Source organism: Crotalus tigris, unplaced genomic scaffold (assembly GCF_016545835.1).
Source record: "Crotalus tigris isolate CLP2741 ecotype Arizona unplaced genomic scaffold, ASM1654583v1 scf7180000024439.5362192, whole genome shotgun sequence".
In the NCBI taxonomy this organism is placed as follows: domain Eukaryota; kingdom Metazoa; phylum Chordata; class Lepidosauria; order Squamata; family Viperidae; genus Crotalus; species Crotalus tigris.
The window spans coordinates 4,615,537-4,635,706 of record NW_024100609.1 but is presented as its reverse complement, the minus strand read 5'-3'; the positions used below and the strand labels follow the sequence as shown (position 1 = coordinate 4,635,706).

Below are 20,170 nucleotides of genomic sequence, written 5' to 3'. Positions count from 1 at the left end.
GTGGGTTGTGTTTGTGATTTAAAAATTGTGGAGGCAGATGTATATGGACTCTTAATAAATATAGTTTCCACAAAAAGATTAAAAGACTCTTTTATTATGGAAATAGAAGACTTTTACCCACAGCTTGATTATGAGCTGATATTGGAAAAAATATTGGAAATGACAGAGGAGATGAAGTCATGGAGAAAAACTAAAGGTTATTTTGCAGAACCACAAGCTGAGCCTCAAACTTTAAAAGATCAACCTATAGGCCAAGAAGAAGCCCATATGCAACAGTATACACAATCTGAGACAGAAGAAGAAGTTACTGATCAACTGAATTCTGGACTGCATTATGAGCTGATATTGGAAAAAATATTGGAAATGACAGAGGAGATGAAGTCATGGAGAAAAACTATCTTCTAGAATCACAAGCTGAGTCCCAAATTTTAAAAGACCAATCTACAGGCCAAGAAGCTTATATGCAACAGTGTACACAATTTGAGATGGAAGAACTCACTGATCAATTGAACTTTAGAAAAATTCTGGACTCAAAATTCCAGATGGGGACCTTAAATAACTATTTTATAAATCAACTAACTACTACAGAGGTAGATATTTCACAAGTCTATGTACAAACGGAGAACTTTGTAGATCAAAAAATGACTATAAGTGAAGTTCTCCCATTGCTAAAATTAACAGGAATTGACAGCCAGACGCGATTGATTAAAAGTTATGACAACTTGGATAATCAAGCTGAAATTATAATATGGAATAAAATGGACTATATTGCTTACATGATACTAGAAGAAGGGGAAGAGAATTTTGATCAGATTGATTTGTTGATAAACATTAGTACTCAAATACTGAGATTTGATGACATAGATGCGACATTACAGAAACCAGCTGGTATAGAAAAAAAGCCAGTTAGATTAAAAATGTAATTTAAAATCTTAATTATTGGGTCAAAAAGGCTTTAGAGATTTGGACTGATTTGACAATCTAATTGAGTAAATGAAAGCAGTAAGATAATAATTGGTTTAATAATATGTTTGTCTTAGATACAATAGCTAATTTGGTTGAGAGTTAAATTTTACTTAACAGGTCGAAATGATTCTTTTTTGTTTTTTTACTCTGTTTATATAGAAAACTATTTTGTAATCGCATAAGAATTAGAAAGATCTATGATAAGTGAAGAAAGGGTATTAATAAATGATGTATTAAATTAAGAGATGAAATATATGTGAAAATATTAGAATGTTATTCTTGGAATTTTATGTATGTTGTAGAAGGGATACCCAAAATTTTATTAATATGTTTGTTTAAGATCAATTGGAATATTTTAATTGAACTTAGTGGAGCTTAAAAGCAGGAGTGATTTTTGTATATGTAATAGTAGAGATGATTCTGTGGATTGATTGAATTTTAAGAAGAAATAGATTAAACTAAATTTGTTATATCATGTGAGGAAATAGAGGGGGGAATTTTTAAGGTATTAATTTTAGTTATAATATATGACTTGTTTTGCTATGATTGATTACCCTTTCACCATGGTGTTTTCCTGAGCACTTTGATGTTAAAATTAAAAAAACCAATAAAATGTGTATAACAAAAAAAGAAGAAGCAACAGATACATAATGTATTTTTTCGCCAAGGACTGCAGAGTGTAATTTAGTGAACTTCAATTCAATACATATCTTTATTCGTTTGCACTCAGAGACTATAGTACACACAGCTTATTATATAGGTAAGGGTTTGTAAAGAAGTTTTACAGAACAATTTGCTAACTTTCAAACAGGCATCCAATAAGAATGTATGTATGTAGTGGAATATTAAAGGAGAGAGAGAGAGAGAGAGAGAGAGAGAGGGAAGAAGGGAGGGAGGGAAGGAGGGAGGGAGAGAGGGAGGGAGAGAGAGAGAGACTGACAGATATAGCTAGACAGAGATATAGATATACATATAAATATAGATATAGATATCTTTGATTACCAATTTTATTTCTAGTTGGGATTTGTGAGTTGGACTGCAAATTCCAGGCTTCGTTGGAGGAGGGAGACTCTGGGGACCATCCTTTGTGGCGTTTTTTGGGAGGTCCTGGGTTTGTTAAAGTGCCTAGATAACAATAAGAAAACCAGAACTACTTTTTTTTTGTTTCCTTGGTGAAAGCACATAGCTGAAAATTTGCATGTCATACCTTAAAAACCTCTGAACTCCTTCGCAACAAGAACAAGAGAGTATGTAAAAAACAATGGCATATTAAAGACAAAATCAACATCAATTCAAGACTTTCAAGCAATTTTAAACAGTTTAAATACTAGAGAGAAAAGACTATTTACAAACACATACAGTATTAGGTAAGATGTTAAAATTCTGCACAATGATTGTATCATACTATTTTTAATAGGAGGTTTTTTTTGTTATAGGTATGGAGGTATGGTTTTATGATATGGAGTCTATGTAGTTTCAGCAGTAAAGAAGTGCCATAATAAATAACCAAATAACAGCGGTTATAATACTTCTTAAATCTATCCTCCTTCATATATAAGAGTTCATTTCTACCTCAGGCTGAGTATAAGGGTGCTTTCAATGAGGTTTAATTATCCAAATTTATTCCTGTAATGTTAATTGGAGTCTAAAAGATATCACTTTCAATCTCTAATCATCCTTTATTTTTTCACTGTTTCTTCTATTTTTTCTTAACAGAAAAACATCTGCAGAATGCCTTTGGACTGATAATTTATTTATTTATTTATTTATGAGACTTATATACCGCTTTAAGTGCAAGCACTCTCTAAGCGGTGTACACCAGTAAGCAATGTATATATATATATATTTACATTGCCCCCAACAATCTGGGTCCTCATTTTACCTACCCCGGAAGGATGGAAGGCTGAGTCAACCTTGAGCCGGTGAGATTTCAGAACTATGTTACAACAGTAATAATAATAATAATAATAATAATAATAATAATAATAATAATAATAATAATAATAAAAAACAAATTCGCTATTAGTCAATTGCAAAAGGCGGCCTTACTAGGAACTGCTTCCATCCTGCGACGATATCTGTAATACCATCAAACATCCACATCTGCCTATCCCAGGTCCTGGGTAAGGACTCAATAGGTAGACAAAATGCCAAATCCAGTCTGAACATCTGGCTGACTGTGCAATGATCCATAATAATAATAATAATAATAATAATAATAATAATAATAATAATGAGGCACTACCTTGACGTGGTTGTGGGGCTTGTGTACTATGAGGAAGATGAGAGCTATGCCAGAGGTTCAACCATACTGGACAGGTCTCATCAGGAGTCAGACAAAGAGTGTCTCTCCCATAAAAAATATGGTGAGACGTAAATTGCAGAATGCCATACCGGCTCGGACGTCGCCCGGATTAACAAGGTCCGCGCTAGATATCGGAGTTCCTGGATATCTGGTGAAAAATGGGTTACAGGACTCAGGACTGTTGGCTGAGCAACCAGGGCCAGCAGCTGCAGAACCACTGGAAGAAAAGATGTTTACCTGTCGCAGATACACAGTGATTGAAAACAAAGAAATAATGATCTGTTACTACAGATCAAGTCCAACAAGAAGACGATATCTAAAACGAATGCACCAGTTCTGGAAAGAACAACATCCAGAATCAGAAATAACAGAACAGAGACTAGTAGATCAACGCCGATTTATAACACAAAATAAAGTATTCACAGAAACAGTATTGGACGAACTGCAAAGGTTTACCCAGGGCAAAGAAATCAAAGCCTTACCAGAAGTAATTCAGAATGTAGAGGCAAACCAGGGTGAGTTGGCAGTGAAGGAATCTAGCAGAGATATACAACTGTTCTCATTTGGAAACCAGGCACCTCTACCTCAGGAAGAACAAAACCCTCTAACTAAAGAAATAAAAGAATTGAAACAAAGAATAACTGAGCATCTAGAACAGCACAAAAACAACAGAATAAGGCTGCCTGCGTTGAAGCTTGTTCCAAAGAAATAGCTAGCACAGGCATTAAAAGATGCAAATACTGCAATAGCAAGTATAAGCACCAATTCACTGCAAGAAACAAACCAACTAATGTACAGCACAGCTGCAGTTATAACAGAATACCTGGGATGCAAAATCAACAAAAAAGAAAAACAAACAAACAGTGCACCAGAAAATGGAAGGTTAGACTAGAAAATAAGATCATCAAGTTAAGATCACATGCAAGCAAGCTAGAACAGATGAAAGAAAAGAAGCTGAAGAACAAGAATACCTAATCAAGAAATACCACTTAGAAACAAGGAAGATCAAGGAAGCACTGGAAATAATAAAGCAACAAATAACAGCTATAGCCAGGAAAATCAGTAGATATGAAGCTCGAATTGCAAACTATAGGCAGAACCTCCAATTTCAATCCAATCAGAAACGTTTCTACCAATCCATCAATGGAGAAACTGCAAGGAATCAGTCAGTACCTGACAAGGAAGAAACAGTGCAGTTCTGGAAGCAGATATGGGATAACCCAAAGAAATACAACAAGGATGCGGCTTGGTTAAAAGAGGTGGATGCAAATAAAACAGAAGTTGAAATGAAAGAACTAGTAATAACAACAAAAATGGTAGAAAAAAGAGCAAAGAAAATCAAAAATTGGTCAGCACCAGGTGAAGATGAACTGCATGGGTTTTGGTTGAAACATCTAACTGTTATACACCCACTCATTGCCAAGCAGTTCAACAATATACTACAAGGAGGAGAAATTGAAAAGTGGCTAACAACTGGGAAAATCTACCTAATAATGAAAAATCCAGCAAAAGAGGCAACACCAGGTAACTACAGGCCAATTACCTGTTTACCAACAACTTTCAAATTACTAACTGGTGTAGTAGCTGATGCAGTGCAACAGCATCTAGTTGAAAACAATCTCTTTCCACCTGAGCAGAAAGGAAACCGCCCCAATAGCAGAGGAACAAAAGATCAACTCCTAATAGACAAAATGATCTTGGAAAACTGCAAGAGAAGGAAGACCAACCTGAATGTGGCATGGATTGACTACAAAAAGGCATTTGACTCTCTGCCACATGAATTGGATAATAAAGTGCCTAGAAATAACAGGAGTCAATAGAAACATCAGAAAATTTGTGCAAAGATCGATGGCACAATGGAAGACACAGTTGCAGATCAATGGTGAGAGCTGGGAGAGGTTAATATCAAGAGAGGAATATTTCAAGGAAGATTCATTATCACCATTACTATTTGTTATTGCACTGTTTCCTCTGTCAACAATACTGAATAACTCAGGACATGGCTATCAAACATCAAAAACATCTGCCAGACTATCCCACCTCCTTTACATGGATGATCTGAAGCTGTATGGAAAAACATCATCTGAAATAGAATCGCTGCTCAACACTGTCCGTATATATAGCCAAGATATTGTAATGGAGTTTGGCTTGGACAAATGTGCCACACTTACTATCAAACAAGGAAAAATAATGAAAACTGAAGGAATCAAGATGCCCCACGAAAATAACATTAAGAGTCTGGATGAGGAAGAGTACTACAAATACTTGGGTATCCTTCAAGCTGACAACATCAAGCACACTGAAGTCAAGAAAAAGATTAGAGATGAATACATCAACAGAGTGAAGTCACTCATGCCCTTGTCACCTCAAGACTGGATTACTGTAACGCGCTCTACATGGGGCTACCCTTGAAGAGCGTTCGGAGGCTGCAGTTGGTTCAGAACGCAGCCGCAAGAGCGATTGTGGGCGCGCCAAGGCGCGCCCACGTGTCACCTATCCTCCGCGAGCTGCACTGGCTTCCTGTGGGTCTCCGGACGCAATTCAAGGTGTTGGTTATCACCTTTAAAGCCTTTCATGGCATAGGGCCAGGTTACTTACAGGACCGCATTCTGCCGCACAGTTCCCAGAGACCGGTGAGGTCCCATAGATTGGGCCTCCTTCAGGTCCCGTCGGCCAGACAATGTCGGCTGGCGGGCCCTCGGGAAAGGGCCTTTTCTGTGGTGGCTCCGACCTGGTGGAATCAACTTCCCCCCGAGGTTCGAACTACTCCCACCATGCCGGCCTTTAAGAAAGCCATTAAAACTCTCCTGTTCCGGCAGGCCTGGGCTGATGTCCCCGGGGGCCGGGATATGATCGGACTCGCGTATGACTGCTTTATTTTATTGTTTTATCATTTTTAACTTTGTACGCCGCCCTGAGTCCTTTGGGATTGGGCGGCATATAAACAATGAAAATAAATAAATAAATAAATAAATCTTAAAAATCCAAACTCAATGGAGGAAATACCATAAAGGCAATCAACACCTGGGCAATCCCAGTCATTAGGTACACAGCTGGAATAGTGGACTGGACTCAAGCAGAACTAAAAGCAATGGATAGGAAGACCAGAAAAATAATGACAATGAATCATGCCCTTCATCCACGCAGTGACATTGATAGACTTTATCTACCAAGGCAAATAGGTGGGCGTGGAATGCTACAAGTACATCAGATGGTTGAAGAAGAAAAAATGGCTTTGGAAGAATATCTGAAGAACAATGATGAAGATGCACTGAAATTAGTATATCAGGAAGGCTTACTAACTACTGGAGAGACCAAACTGGCCTACAAGAAAGACCAAATGAAGAACAGAATAGAGGCATGGGAAGACAAAGCACTACATGGCCAATACATGAAAAAAATAGCTGGGAAAGCAGATAATAATAAACCTGGCAATGGCTAAGAGCAGGAAAATTGAAGAAAGAGACCGAGGGACTAATTCTGGCTGCACAAGACCAAGCCTTAAGGACAAATGCATACAAAGTCAAAATTGAGAAGACAGCTTGTTGGGGAGAATTTCAGCTGTAAAAATGAATGTTCTACCAAAGTTTCTTTTTTTGTTTCAGATGATACCTATTCTTAAAAAAGAGGCAAATTTGGAGGAATGGCAAAAGGGTATCAATAATTTTATATGGGCCGGGAAGAAACCAAGGGTTAAATTTAAGATATTACAGGATGCTCGAGAAAGAGGGGGACTTAAGGCACCTAATTTGAAATTAGATTATGATGCAGCCGCCCTAACTTGGTTAAGTGATTGGCTTAATTTAACAAATATGGATATTCTTTTTTTGGAAGGTTGGGATTTAATATATGGTTGGCATGCATATTTAATTTTTAGTAAGAAAGTTGATCAGACTTTTAAATCACATATTTTGAGGAATGCCTTACTTTGTGTTTGGAAGAAGTATTATTATAGATTAAATTATAAAATACCTATCTGGGGGATTCCCAGACATGCAATTGAGGGAACTTCTAAGGGGACAAATTTTGACAAAATCTCGTATAAAGAATTGTTAATTTGCTCTGGTTCGAATTGGCATTTGAAATCCCTAGATGTATTAAGGCAGCAAAATATTCTACAGTCATGGTTTCAATATTTACAAATAATGGATAGATGGACTGTAGACAAGAAAGAGGGGATAACACTAGAAGATAGACAATTGGTTATTCAGATTAAAAACCAAGGTCCGGCTCATATAAAAAGAATATACAATGTTTTATTAGAGTTAGATTCGGAAACAGAATTGGTTAAAGACTGTATGATTAAATGGGCTCAGAATATACAGGAGCCGATCTCATTGGATTTATGGGAGACAATTTGGATAAGAAATGTTAAATTTACACAAGCTCAAAATTTGAGAGAAAATTTTTATAAAATGTTTTATAGATGGCACTTAGATCCTAAAAAATTATCTTGTATGTATTCCAATATACAGCCCAAATGTTGGAGATGTGGCAACAATGATGCGACATACTTTCATATTTGGTGGAACTGTAAAAAAGTAAAGGCTTTTTGGATTATGATTTGGTGGAACATTCAAAAGATTTTTAGAAAAAAGATAAAGTTTACTCCTCAACTATTTTTACTTGGTATTTTTGTTGACTTAAATGAAAAAGAAACTACTTTGATGTTGAATTTATTAACTGCAGCAAGGTTACTAATAGGTTTATATTGGAAGAAAGATTCCTTGCCTACTTTAGAAGAATGGATATTTAAAGTATCTAGTTTTGCAGAAATGGCAAAAATTTCTGCTTATTTAAAGGATCATACACAAGAAAGATATATTACTGTATGGGGAAGGTGGATAGATTATATTCAGAAAAAGTATGGAATTAAAAAGTTTCATTTATTTTATGAATGAATATTAAATATTACAGAGAATTGTTTTATAGGTTATGGAGTTAAAGGTTAATTATGTATTTTTTTTTCTTTTTTTCTTTTTTCTTAATTATTATATATATATATTTTTATTAACCCTGTATTCTGCTCTGGGAAGTGAAGGGAGGGGGGTTGGGGGTGGGAGGGAGGGTAAGGGGGGTTTTTCTCTACTTTAAAATTTTATTGTATTTTTATAAATGATTGTATGTTTAAAAAATAAAAACATTTCAATGAAAAAAAAATTGAGAAGACAGCAACAGCCAGTAAGTGCCGCCTATGCAAAGAAGCTGAAGAAACAGTGGATCACTTGGTAAGCTGTTGCAAGAAGATTGCACAAACTGATTACAAGCAGCGGCATGACAAAGTAGCAACAATGGTGCATTGGAAGATCTGCAAAAAATATCATTTGCCTGTAAGCAAAAACTGGTGGGATCATAAAATAGAGAAAGTCATAGAAAATGATAAAATTAAACTGCTCTGGGACTTCAGAATTCAAACAGACAAGCACCTGCAACATAACACCCCAGACTTAACAATTGTCGATAAGAAAGACAAAAAAGTCTGGATAGTGGACGTGGCAGTGCCTGGAGATAGCAGAATAGAAGAGAAAGAACTGGAGAAGATAACAAAATACAAAGACCTACAAATAGAAATAGAAAGACTGTGGCAAAAGCAAGCAAGGGTAGTACCAATAGTCATAGGCTCCTTGGGTGCAATCCCAAAACTGAAGCACCACTTGAACACAATTGGCATTGACAAATTCGCTATTAGTCAATTGCAAAAGGCGGCCTTATTAGGAACTGCTTCCATCCTGCGACGATATCTGTAATACCATCAAACATCCACATCTGCCTATCCCAGGTCCTGGGTAAGGACTCGATAGGTAGACAAAATGCCAAATCCAGTCTGAACATCTGGCTGACTGTGCGAGGATCAATAATAATAATAATAATAATAATAATAATCCCCCAGTGAGGCACTACCTTTGACGTGGTTTGTGGGGCTTGTGTACTCTGAGGAAGATGAGAGCTATGCCAGAGGTTTTCAAACCATACTGGACAGGTCTCATCACGCGGAGTCAGACAAAGAGTGCTCTCCCATAAAAAAATGGTGAGACGTAATTCAGGAATGCCATACAGGCCTCGGGACGCGCGGGTTAACAAGGTCCCACACTGATAGGGGAGTTCCTGGATATATCTGGTGAAAAAGGGTTACAGGACTCAGGGACTGTGCCTGAGCAACCAGGGCCAGCAGCTGCAGAACTACTGAAGAAAAGGTGTTTTACCCGTCGCAGAAGATACACAGGATGGAAAACAAAGAAATAATGATCTGTTACTACAGATCAAGTCCAACAAGACGAGGATATCTAAAACGAATGCACGAATTCTGGAAAGAACAACGATTTATAACACACGAAATAAAGTATTCACAGAAACAGAATTGGACGAACTGCAAAGGTTTACCCAGGGCAAAGAAATCAAAGCCTTACCAGAAGTAATTCAGAATGTAGAGGCAAACCAGGGGGAGTTGGCAGTGAAGGAATCCAGCAGAGATATACAACTGTTCTCATTTGGAAACCAGGCACCTCTTCCTCAGGAAGAACAAAACCCTCTAACTAAAGAAATAAAAGAATTGAAACAAAGAATAACTGAGCATCTAGAACAGCACAAAACAACAGAATAAGGCTACCTGCATTGAAGCTTGTTCCAAAGAAACAGCTAGCACAAGCATTAAAAGATGCAAATACTGCAATATCAAGTATAAGCACCAATTCACTGCAAGAAACAAACCAACTAATGTACAGCACAGCTGCAGTTATAACAGAATACCTGGGATGCAAAATCAACAAAGAAGAAAAACAAACAAACAGTGCACCAGAAAAATGGAAGGTTAGACTAGAAAATAAGATCAGCAAGTTAAGATCACATGCAAGCAAGCTAGAACAGATGAAAGAAAAGAAGCTGAAGAACAAGAAGACCAAAGAATACCTAATCAAGAAATACCACTTAGAAACAAGGAAGATCAAGGAAGCACTGGAAATAATAAAGCAACAAATAACAGCTATAGCCAGGAAAATCAGTAGATATGAAGCTCGAATTGCAAACTATAGGCAGAACCTCCAATTTCAATCCAATCAGAAACGTTTCTACCAATCCATCAATGGAGAAACTGCAAGGAATCAGTCAGTACCTGACAAGGAAGAAACAGTGCAGTTCTGGAAGCAGATATGGGATAACCCAAAGAAATACAACAAGGATGCGGCTTGGTTAAAAGAGGTGGATGCAAATAAAACAGAAGTTGAAATGAAAGAACTAGTAATAACAACAAAAATGGTAGAAAAAAGAGCAAAGAAAATCAAAAATTGGTCAGCACCAGGTGAAGATGAACTGCATGGGTTTTGGTTGAAACATCTAACTGTTATACACCCACTCATTGCCAAACAGTTCAACAATATACTACAAGGAGGAGAAATTGAAAAGTGGCTAACAACTGGGAAAACCTACCTAATAATGAAAAATCCAGCAAAAGGGGCAACACCAGGTAACTACAGGCCAATTACCTGCTTACCAACAACATTCAAATTACTAACTGGTGTGGTAGCTGATGCAGTACAACAGCATCTAGTTGAAAACAATCTCTTTCCACCTGAGCAGAAAGGAAACCGCCCCAATAGCAGAGGAACAAAAGATCAACTCCTAATAGACAAAATGATCTTGGAAAACTGCAAGAGAAGGAAGACCAACCTGAATGTGGCATGGATTGACTACAAAAAGGCATTTGACTCTCTGCCACATGATTGGATAATAAAGTGCCTAGAAATAACAGGAGTCAGTAGAAACATCAGAAAATTTGTGCAAAGATCGATGGCACAATGGAAGACACAGTTGCAGATCAATGGTGAGAGGCTGGGAGAGGTTAATATCAAGAGAGGAATATTTCAAGGAGATTCATTATCACCATTACTATTTGTTATTGCACTGTTTCCTCTGTCAACAATACTGAATAACTCAGGACATGGCTATCAAACATCAAAAACATCTGCCAGACTATCCCACCTCCTTTACATGGATGATCTGAAGCTGTATGGAAAAACATCATCTGAAATAGAATCGCTGCTCAACACTGTCCGTATATATAGCCAAGATATTGTAATGGAGTTTGGCTTGGACAAATGTGCCACACTTACTATCAAACAAGGAAAAATAGTGAAAACTGAAGGAATCAAGATGCCCCACGAAAATAACATTAAGAGTCTGGATGAGGAAGAGTACTACAAATACTTGGGTATCCTTCAAGCTGACAACATCAAGCACACTGAAGTCAAGAAAAAGATTAGAGGTGAATACATCAAGAGAGTGAAGAAGATCTTAAAGTCCAAACTCAATGGAGGAAATACCATAAAGGCAATCAACACCTGGGCAATCCCAGTCATTAGGTACACAGCTGGAATAGTGGACTGGACTCAAGCAGAACTAAAAGCAATGGATAGGCAGACCAGAAAAATAATGACAATGAATCATGCCCTTCATCCACGCAGTGACATTGATAGACTTTATCTACCAAGGCAAATAGGTGGGCGTGGAATGCTACAAGTACATCAGATGGTTGAAGAAGAAAAAATGGCTTTGGAAGAATATCTGAAGAACAATGATGAAGATGCACTGAAATTAGTATATCAGGAAGGCTTACTAACTACTGGAGAGACCAAACTGGCCTACAAGAAAGACCAAATGAAGAACAGAATAGAGGCATGGGAAGACAAAGCACTACATGGCCAATACATGAAAAAAATAGCTGGGAAAGCAGATAATAATAAACCTGGCAATGGCTAAGAGCAGGAAAATTGAAGAAAGAGACCGAGGGACTAATTCTGGCTGCACAAGACCAAGCCTTAAGGACAAATGCATACAAAGTCAAAATTGAGAAGACAGCAACAGACAGTAAGTGCCGCCTCTGCAAAGAAGCTGAAGAAACAGTGGACCACTTGGTAAGCTGTTGCAAGAAGATTGCACAAACTGATTACAAGCAGCGGCATGACAAAGTAGCAACAATGGTGCATTGGAAGATCTGCAAAAAATATCATTTGCCTGTAAGCAAAAACTGGTGGGATCATAAAATAGAGAAAGTCATAGAAAATGATAAAATTAAACTGCTCTGGGACTTCAGAATTCAAACAGACAAGCACCTGCAACATAACACCCCAGACTTAACAATTGTCGATAAGAAAGACAAAAAAGTCTGGATAGTGGACGTGGCAGTGCCTGGAGATAGCAGAATAGAAGAGAAAGAACTGGAGAAGATAACAAAATACAAAGACCTACAAATAGAAATAGAAAGACTGTGGCAAAAGCAAGCAAGGGTAGTACCAATAGTCATAGGCTCCTTGGGTGCAATCCCAAAACAACTGGAGCACCACTTGAACACCATTGGCATTGACAAATTTGCTATTAGTCAATTGCAAAAGGCGGCCTTATTAGGAACTGCTTCCATCCTGCGACGATACCTGTAATACCATCAAACATCCACATCTGCCTATCCCAGGTCCTGGGTAAGGACTCGATAGGTAGACAAAATGCCAAATCCAGTCTGAACATCTGGCTGACTGTGCGATGATCCATAATAATAATAATAAAGTTGGAAGGGACCTTGGAGGTCATCTAGTCCAACCCCCTGCTCAGGCAGGAAACTCTATACCATTTCAGACAAATGGCTGTCGAGTCTCTTCTTAAAAACCTCCAGTGTTGGAACATTCACCAGTTCTGGAGGCAGGTTGTGGCAGGTTGTTCCATCAAGTGGGCAGTCCAGCTTTTTCTCTTTTGATGTCTGCTTTGCAAGCACCAATCCAAAGAAAGGAGAGCGGAGACGATTTTGTCTAGCCATGCTTTTTAATTTTGAAAATAATTTCACCTTGACTACAGGCCATTTAAATTTGCAGCCTTTCCAGAACTATTTTTTAAAATGCTTAAGCACATCCTGTTCAACCTAGAACTTCTTAAGTAATCACTTTTGGGCTTATAAGTATCGTTTTGGGTTGTCCCTGCCTGAGACTCACAAGGGACACAGCCAGTCAGGTCATGACATCAGGAGGCTTAAACTTTCAGCCCAAAGTTTGCAGTGGCAGCAGGTTTCCAAAACTTTTGACATATCCATTCAATGAGCCTTCAGGCAACAAATAGGATGCTGGGTGGGTCATTTAATTTGCCAGCCTCTGATTTAAATGGGAAGAAAGCAGGAGATTACACCTTCCATCACAAGCATAGATTTTCCCTGTTGTTTTGCTCCCTGCATAAACAAAAGAAATCTCTTTTGTTTATTTCACAACGTTTCCTCATGAGGGCAGCATACACTGCTTATATTGTAATTCATTGAATTCATTTGCCTTTTTCTAGCTAATTCACAGAGAAAAGCCAGAAAAGTTCATGTGATAGTTTAGAACAGTGGTTCTCAAGCTTTCTAATGCCGCGACTCCTTAATACAGTTCCTCATGTTGTGGTGACCCCCAACCATAAAATTACTTTCATTGCTATTTCATAACTGTAATTTTGCTACTGTTATGAATCGCAATGTAAATAACTGATATGCAGGATATATTTTCATTGTTACAAATTGAACATAATTAAAATATCCTCCCCTTCTGCTTGCAAGGAAACCTGATCTTAACTTGTACTGAGGAAAGCCAAAGTCTGCTCCAGGCCTGCCTCGGAAGCCCCTCGGACCTCCCTGGAGCAGAGAAGCGCCCAGCCACCTGCAGGAAGCTTGGCTTGGCCCCGCAGGGGTCTTCAGCCTCCCCTCACTCCTTTCAGGGGTCTGGGTGGAGCCCTTAAAGCCTGGAGGCTTTAGCGAGGGGGTTATTGTTATTGTTAGCCGGTTATTGTTCGTGCCCCGGGACACCCAGTTGCCTCGGGTGGGCTCCCGAGAGGGGACCCCCATCCGGCTTTGTCAGCCCGGGAGGGGCACAGATGGGGTCCCCTCGATGCCCCCCCAGCTATGGCCAGTGGCTGCTCAGCAGCAGCATCGCCGCCACTCTTCGGCAGAGCCTTTCCACCTATAGGGTGCGGACTGTGGCCCAGCGCTTGCCTGCCTGCCTGCATGCCTCGGAGACTCCTGGGCGCCCGCCCTGCACCGTCAGCTCACCAGGATCGTGGCCCCAATGCTGCAGGCATGGATGACACAAAGCCTGGCCGGCTGCTACTTTCGCATGCAGCACCAGCCGCTGCCCCACCAGAACCACCTCTGCTGCCACCTGTCCCACGCAGCCCCGCTGTGTGAAGCGGGTCCCACGGCATCACCTGCACACCACACTGATGGGTGCAGCGCTTGAATTCGCCGCCCAAGCTGGACATCAGTGGGGGGCAGCGGGAGGGTGCGGATGGCAGGCAGGCTCAGGCAGCAGCAAGCATTGTGGGCCAGGCGCTCCCAGGCAGCCACATAGGCTCAGGATGGGGCAGCGGCGGCGCAGGTCCAGCACCGGCTAGGCCAGTCTCCCGTCACTCTCTTCAGGGGTCTGGACGAAACCCTTAAAGCCCGGAGGCTTCAGCGAGGGGGCCTCTCTCTAGGGTCAGCGGTGCCATTTGCCCCGGGCTGCCCTTAGAGATGCCCGAGGCCAGTTATTGTTCGCGCCCCAGGACACCCAGCTTGCCTTGGCCCGGCACTTGCCTGCCTGCCTTCCTCCCTCGGGGATTCCCGGGCGCCCGCCCTGTGCCACCAGCTCACCAGGACCGCAGCCCCAATGCTGCAGGCGTGGATGACATGGAACCTAGCCAGCTGCTCAGCCATCCACCGCACCCCACACGCGCCACTTTCACATGCAGCGCCAGCTGCTGCCCCACCAGAACCACCTCCGCCTGTCCCGCATAGCCCTGCTGTGTGAAGCGGGCCCTGCGGCTCCCACGGCACCACCCGCACACCACACCGATGCCGCACGAGGTGAGCATGCTTTTTCGGCAGGGCAGAGTTAAGCACTGCTGCCCACCTCCCACCCCTGGTCCTCTTTTACTTACAAGTAGTAGAGTAGAAGATGGCATTCCGTAGTTGCTCAGCAGGGATGGGTGGAAAGTTCCTGCAAACTTGCCTTTGCTGCAGACAACTTGCAGCAACATTTGCCGGCTGGGACTTTTGGTGTGCTCAGCATTCCAGAAACAGTCTTTAATGGCCAGATCTGGACAATTCCTATTGGCTTTCAAAAGCCAATAGATTAAGAGTCTATTCTATTGGCATTCGAAAGCCAATAGAATAGAGGGAGTAGCACAGCTCATGGAAAAGTTGAAAAAATCCATCAAAAAAGATGCCGGAACGCCGTTCTGAGCGTTCTATGCAAAAAAAAGCCCTGGTCTTTGGCGACCCCTGTGAAACGGTCGTTCAACCCCCAAAGGGGTTGCGACCCACAGGTTGAGAACCGCTGGTTTAGAAGTAATAAGTTTCCATAAAAACTTTTACTCATAATTAAATGATCTGAGATAAGTTTTCAAGTAAACAAAAGTTTTGTTTGCACCTACGGCTGAGCAGGCAAGGAAATGAAATAGGCCAAAGGAAAAAAAAATATCAAAGGCAGTGAGAAATAGTTTTACGGTTCAGTGGCAAGTTTTTAGAAACTTCGTTACATGATATTAACTCCTTGGCAAATCCTACTGCCAACATGAATATAGGATGAGCAGTTTTTATGTTTGCATTTAACATTTAAATATACTGACCTTACATTGCCTATTGTTGTTGGTTTTTTTTTACACTATACAGCAATTTTTCATTAATTTATTGGCTAGGATCTATATGGCTGCCTATCTCATACAATGACTCTAGGCAGCTTAAAATATAGTTAAAAACAAAGGTACCATTTTCTCCAGCATAGGACCAAGCATCTTCACAGTTCAACTGGGAAAAGAGCCGTGTCTTCACAGCCGTAAAGAAGGCTAAAAGGGTAGGAATTTACATAGGGTCTTAAAAGCAAGCTCTCACTGAACTGTGCTTGAAAACAGATGGCTAGCAGAATAACTTTTATATACAGTATTTATATATTAAGTCCAAAGATATTTGTCTCCTGGTGAAAAAGACCTTGATGAAGAAATAGCTTTTCCTCTTCTTCTAATAGAGCAAGGGGTAAATTCCACTGTGTGAATGCAAGTTCACACGGTTTAGCCGGAACACAAGTCCAGTGCCTGGAATAGACAAGCATATTATTGCACAAACAAAATAAAATACCTAATGCTGATGGTTTTGTCGTGGAAGGTAAATTGCTTTTTAGCGAAAGTTGATAGGAAGAGTCTTTCCCATTGTAGGCTGGATGGCAAGCAGCTGATGGGAGATGGTCAGGAGCTGCATCAATGTGAAGGAAAGAAAACAGTCAGCCGTTTAGTGCTTTTTCATACATCAAGTCAGAATGAGAGAACTTGCCGCGGCCAAATCACTGCAGCGAACTCGCCACAGGATTCACTTAGTTCCTTTTATTTTTGTTGACTACATTTTCATCAAAATTATTGTATCTCATTCCTGTGTCTACCAGCTTTTGTACTGCTTTGATGAATAATAAAAAGAACTAATCCCGCATTGAATTGTCCCATGGCGAGTTGGCCTTGGTGAATTGGCCATGGTGAGTTGTCATATAGACCCCATCTAGTTATACAACTAAATGGATAGAACATGTGTTTAACATACCTTATGAAATATGCAATGGTGCATTTGTACTAAATCCACTAAAGTTATATCTGTTAAACAGACATTCAGAGTTTCAGATTATAAACTACAGGCATCTAAGAAATGTGAGTTGGCTGAGGGAACCACTATTATATGCCCATATAGCTAAAGAACTTGGATACATAGCTAAGTCTTCAACATAATGTATGGCACTTTCTCCTTCATATTTTAGAGCTTTTAGAAAAGTTCATTGCTCCAGCCAATTCAGAAAAGTAGCAAAAGATAAGATTTTCTTTCTTATTAGCAGTAACAATCTGCTAGTTAATAATAATAATATTTTATTAAACCTGTATGCCAATTGACTCCAAACAACTCTGGGAGGCTCACAACAATCAAATAAATTACAATAAAACTGTTAAAAAGATTAAAAAATGGCCACAGCCACAGATGGGGAATTATTTTATAAGAGTAGTGTTAGTTTGGTTAATTTTAGCCATCTTTAATAATCTAACTTGACTTTTGTTTTCATTATAATCACTTACAGAAGTACCACATTCCCTTTCAGGACAAAAACATTATAGCTGTAAGAAACAGTAAGCCACAGAATTAAAAGTGTGAAATAAGAGAAAGGGAAGAGAAATGTAGCTAAATATATATTGCACCATTCATCGTACCCGATTATATTTCTATAGCTTCAAAAAATGTTCTAGTTTCCATCAGTCTGGTACATGATTCAAATATTGTCTCTTGTTCTTTAGTTTTCTCATATCTTTCTTTTATGAGGGATGATTCATTTATTTTTTCATATTTTCTTTTCCCCTCAGCCATTTCATCTTCCACCATATTTATTTTCTTTTTCAATGCTCGTTCATTCTATCACCAATGTATTTCTTCCATGTTAGTGGTTCATTTTTGAATTCAATCCAAGTCTCACTCCCTAGTCCTTGCTTTTGTTTTAAAATACATCTACTTAATAATCCATTCATGCTGCATTTAACTAATTTTTATGTTTACTCAGATTCAGATTCATACTCCTTCCAGCATTATACAATTTTATTTCATTGAAAATCATTAGGTTTCTCAGGCAACGTATGCAGCATTTGCCCACAAAGGTACATAAACATTCACAGACCCAATCAATAAACTTTTAACAACACCACTTTTTATTAGTAAATATATTAAACAACCAAGAGAACATCCTACATTCTTGTTCATTCTCTGTCCAATGTTAATCATTCACTAAGCACCAATTTATTCTCCCAGATGTTTCCACTTTTGTTATATGCTGTTTTTATTGCATTTAATACCGAACATTAATTCTACAGTGATGCAGACTATTTTGTATTTTAATATCATACACTTTCTATAAATAAAGAATTGTACACTTTCTCACATTTGTAAATTTCTAAAAAAAAAAACCCTACAAAACAGGAAAAGTGATGTTTTATTTAATCCACTCTCTAAACTTTAACACAATTGGTGTAATGAAGTCTAAATATCATACTTTAGTGAATGGATTAGCTAAAAGCACAATCAAAGTTTGGCTTGCACTCCTGTTTAATCACTTTGTGAAAAGGTCACATTGAATTTTATGAGGCTTTCATCTGAATGGACAAGGATTATTTCAGTCACCTAAGAAAGCACCTCTTACTAGGACAGGAGACCTTTTCCTAAGACTGAATAAATACTTAAAATGTATTTTAAGAAGTGAAGTAGCTATCTAGAAAAGGTGCCATCAGTCAAAATAAATGCAGTGGAAAGGCTTACAGCAGGGGTCTTCAAACTTGGCCCTGGCTGAGGAATTCTAGGAGTTGAAGTCCACAAGTCATAAAAGGGCCAAGTTTGAAGACCCCTGGCTTACAGTGTTCTCGCCATAATTATTCCCATTGTCAGGCCAGTAACCAAGTGGTCTTTATCAACCTGTGCCATGTAAATTTGATAATACCTATTCCAATCTAGCAACCTGGGACTGTCATTTCCAGAATTCTTAGCTAGCAGTCCTGTGATTGGCACGTCACAGTGCAGATCCAAAGAACCTTAGCACTGGTAGTAGCTATGGGACTTATTTTAATATTTATTTATTTATTTCTCACCTTTATTGTTTTTACAAATAACTCAAAGTGGTAAAAACACAGAATGCTCCTTCCCCCTCCTACTTCCCCCACAACCACCACTCTGTGAGGTGGGTTGGACTGAGAGAGAATGACTGGCTCAAAATCACCCAGCTGGCTTTCCCAGCTATGAAATTATAGAATTGATACTCGACCACCATTATCATTCTTCAAATCAAAGAATCCACTAGCCAAGATTTTGTCAAGGTGATCCTGATTTTAAAAAATGGACAAAATTCTTTTTCATGTAGATATAATTAGTCCCCATCTCCTTAATATAGGACCAGCCATGACTTGGTTTGGCTTGGCTTTTTCTTCCTGTCAGATGAAGCTGTGAGGTGATCGAAAGTCTAAGTCACAGCATTTTCATACGTATATGCATACAAAAAGCCCTGGGTTCAAGCAGCTTCAACAATAGCAGGGTTGACCTAGAAATACGTTAACTCAACACTCTAACTTTGTTAGAATTACAATTCTAACCAAAGAATTAGAAATTAATTTAGATTTAAATTAAGACCAAAGAAATCAACAACTGCTTTCCAACTGTCAAAAAAATTATTGGAAGTGGAAGTATTTCACATTTGAAAGAAATTATTGCAGATCAGACTATTCCTGGCAATAAATACTATCTGAAACAGAAATCTGGGAATTATGCATCCCACACGTGTTTGACCCTCTTAACACTTCTAGTTTGCGTTCAGATAATATGCTAAATTAGGTTTAAAGAATCACCAGCTACATAGGGATACCACATTAGCTTTGGTTAACCTTTATTAGTTTTATTTATTCATTTTTGCCCTTGCCTAAAGTGCAAATCCAGCCAGTTTGATTAGTTTATGATTTAATATATTTTGCAAAGCTGCCAAAATGGATTAATTCAGTATCAGATTTATTCAATCAGTGGTGATAAATAATAGGCAAGGTTCATGTACTGCCCTAAGAAATTTAAGGTCATACAAAATGCTAACGCATGCTATTTTTTCAATCCAGCCAAGATGATTTGACATACCAAGCAAAGGAAAATGCAGATCGGAACATTTGAGAGAAAATTTAATACTTACTTGCTTGATGAATTCCGGCTTGACCTACCGGATGTGCTGCTGGAAATGGTTCATTCATAACAGTTGCCAAAGAACCTGTATTCTCTGGAGGCTGAAACAACGTATGGGAAGAATTGTGGGAGGATTGTCGGTTTCTGAATTCTAAAAAAAACAAGATGTTTGTTATCCAGTGAGAACTGTT

General features: G+C 39.1%; 1 protein-coding gene across 4 annotated transcripts in view; it reads right to left on the bottom strand.

Annotated features, from left to right (window-relative positions):
- The window catches only part of GREB1 (growth regulating estrogen receptor binding 1), a 143,124-nt gene that overhangs the window by 46,270 nt on the left and 76,684 nt on the right, over positions 1-20,170 (bottom strand). For all 4 annotated transcript variants that reach the window (XM_039331931.1, XM_039331932.1, XM_039331934.1 and 1 more), the window contains 3 exons: positions 19,990-20,130; positions 16,386-16,499; positions 1,969-2,091 (listed from right to left, as the gene is read on the bottom strand). In XM_039331931.1, the coding sequence (XP_039187865.1) occupies positions 1,969-2,091; positions 16,386-16,499; positions 19,990-20,130 (378 nt within the window). The remainder of the gene's footprint in view (positions 1-1,968; positions 2,092-16,385; positions 16,500-19,989; positions 20,131-20,170) is intronic.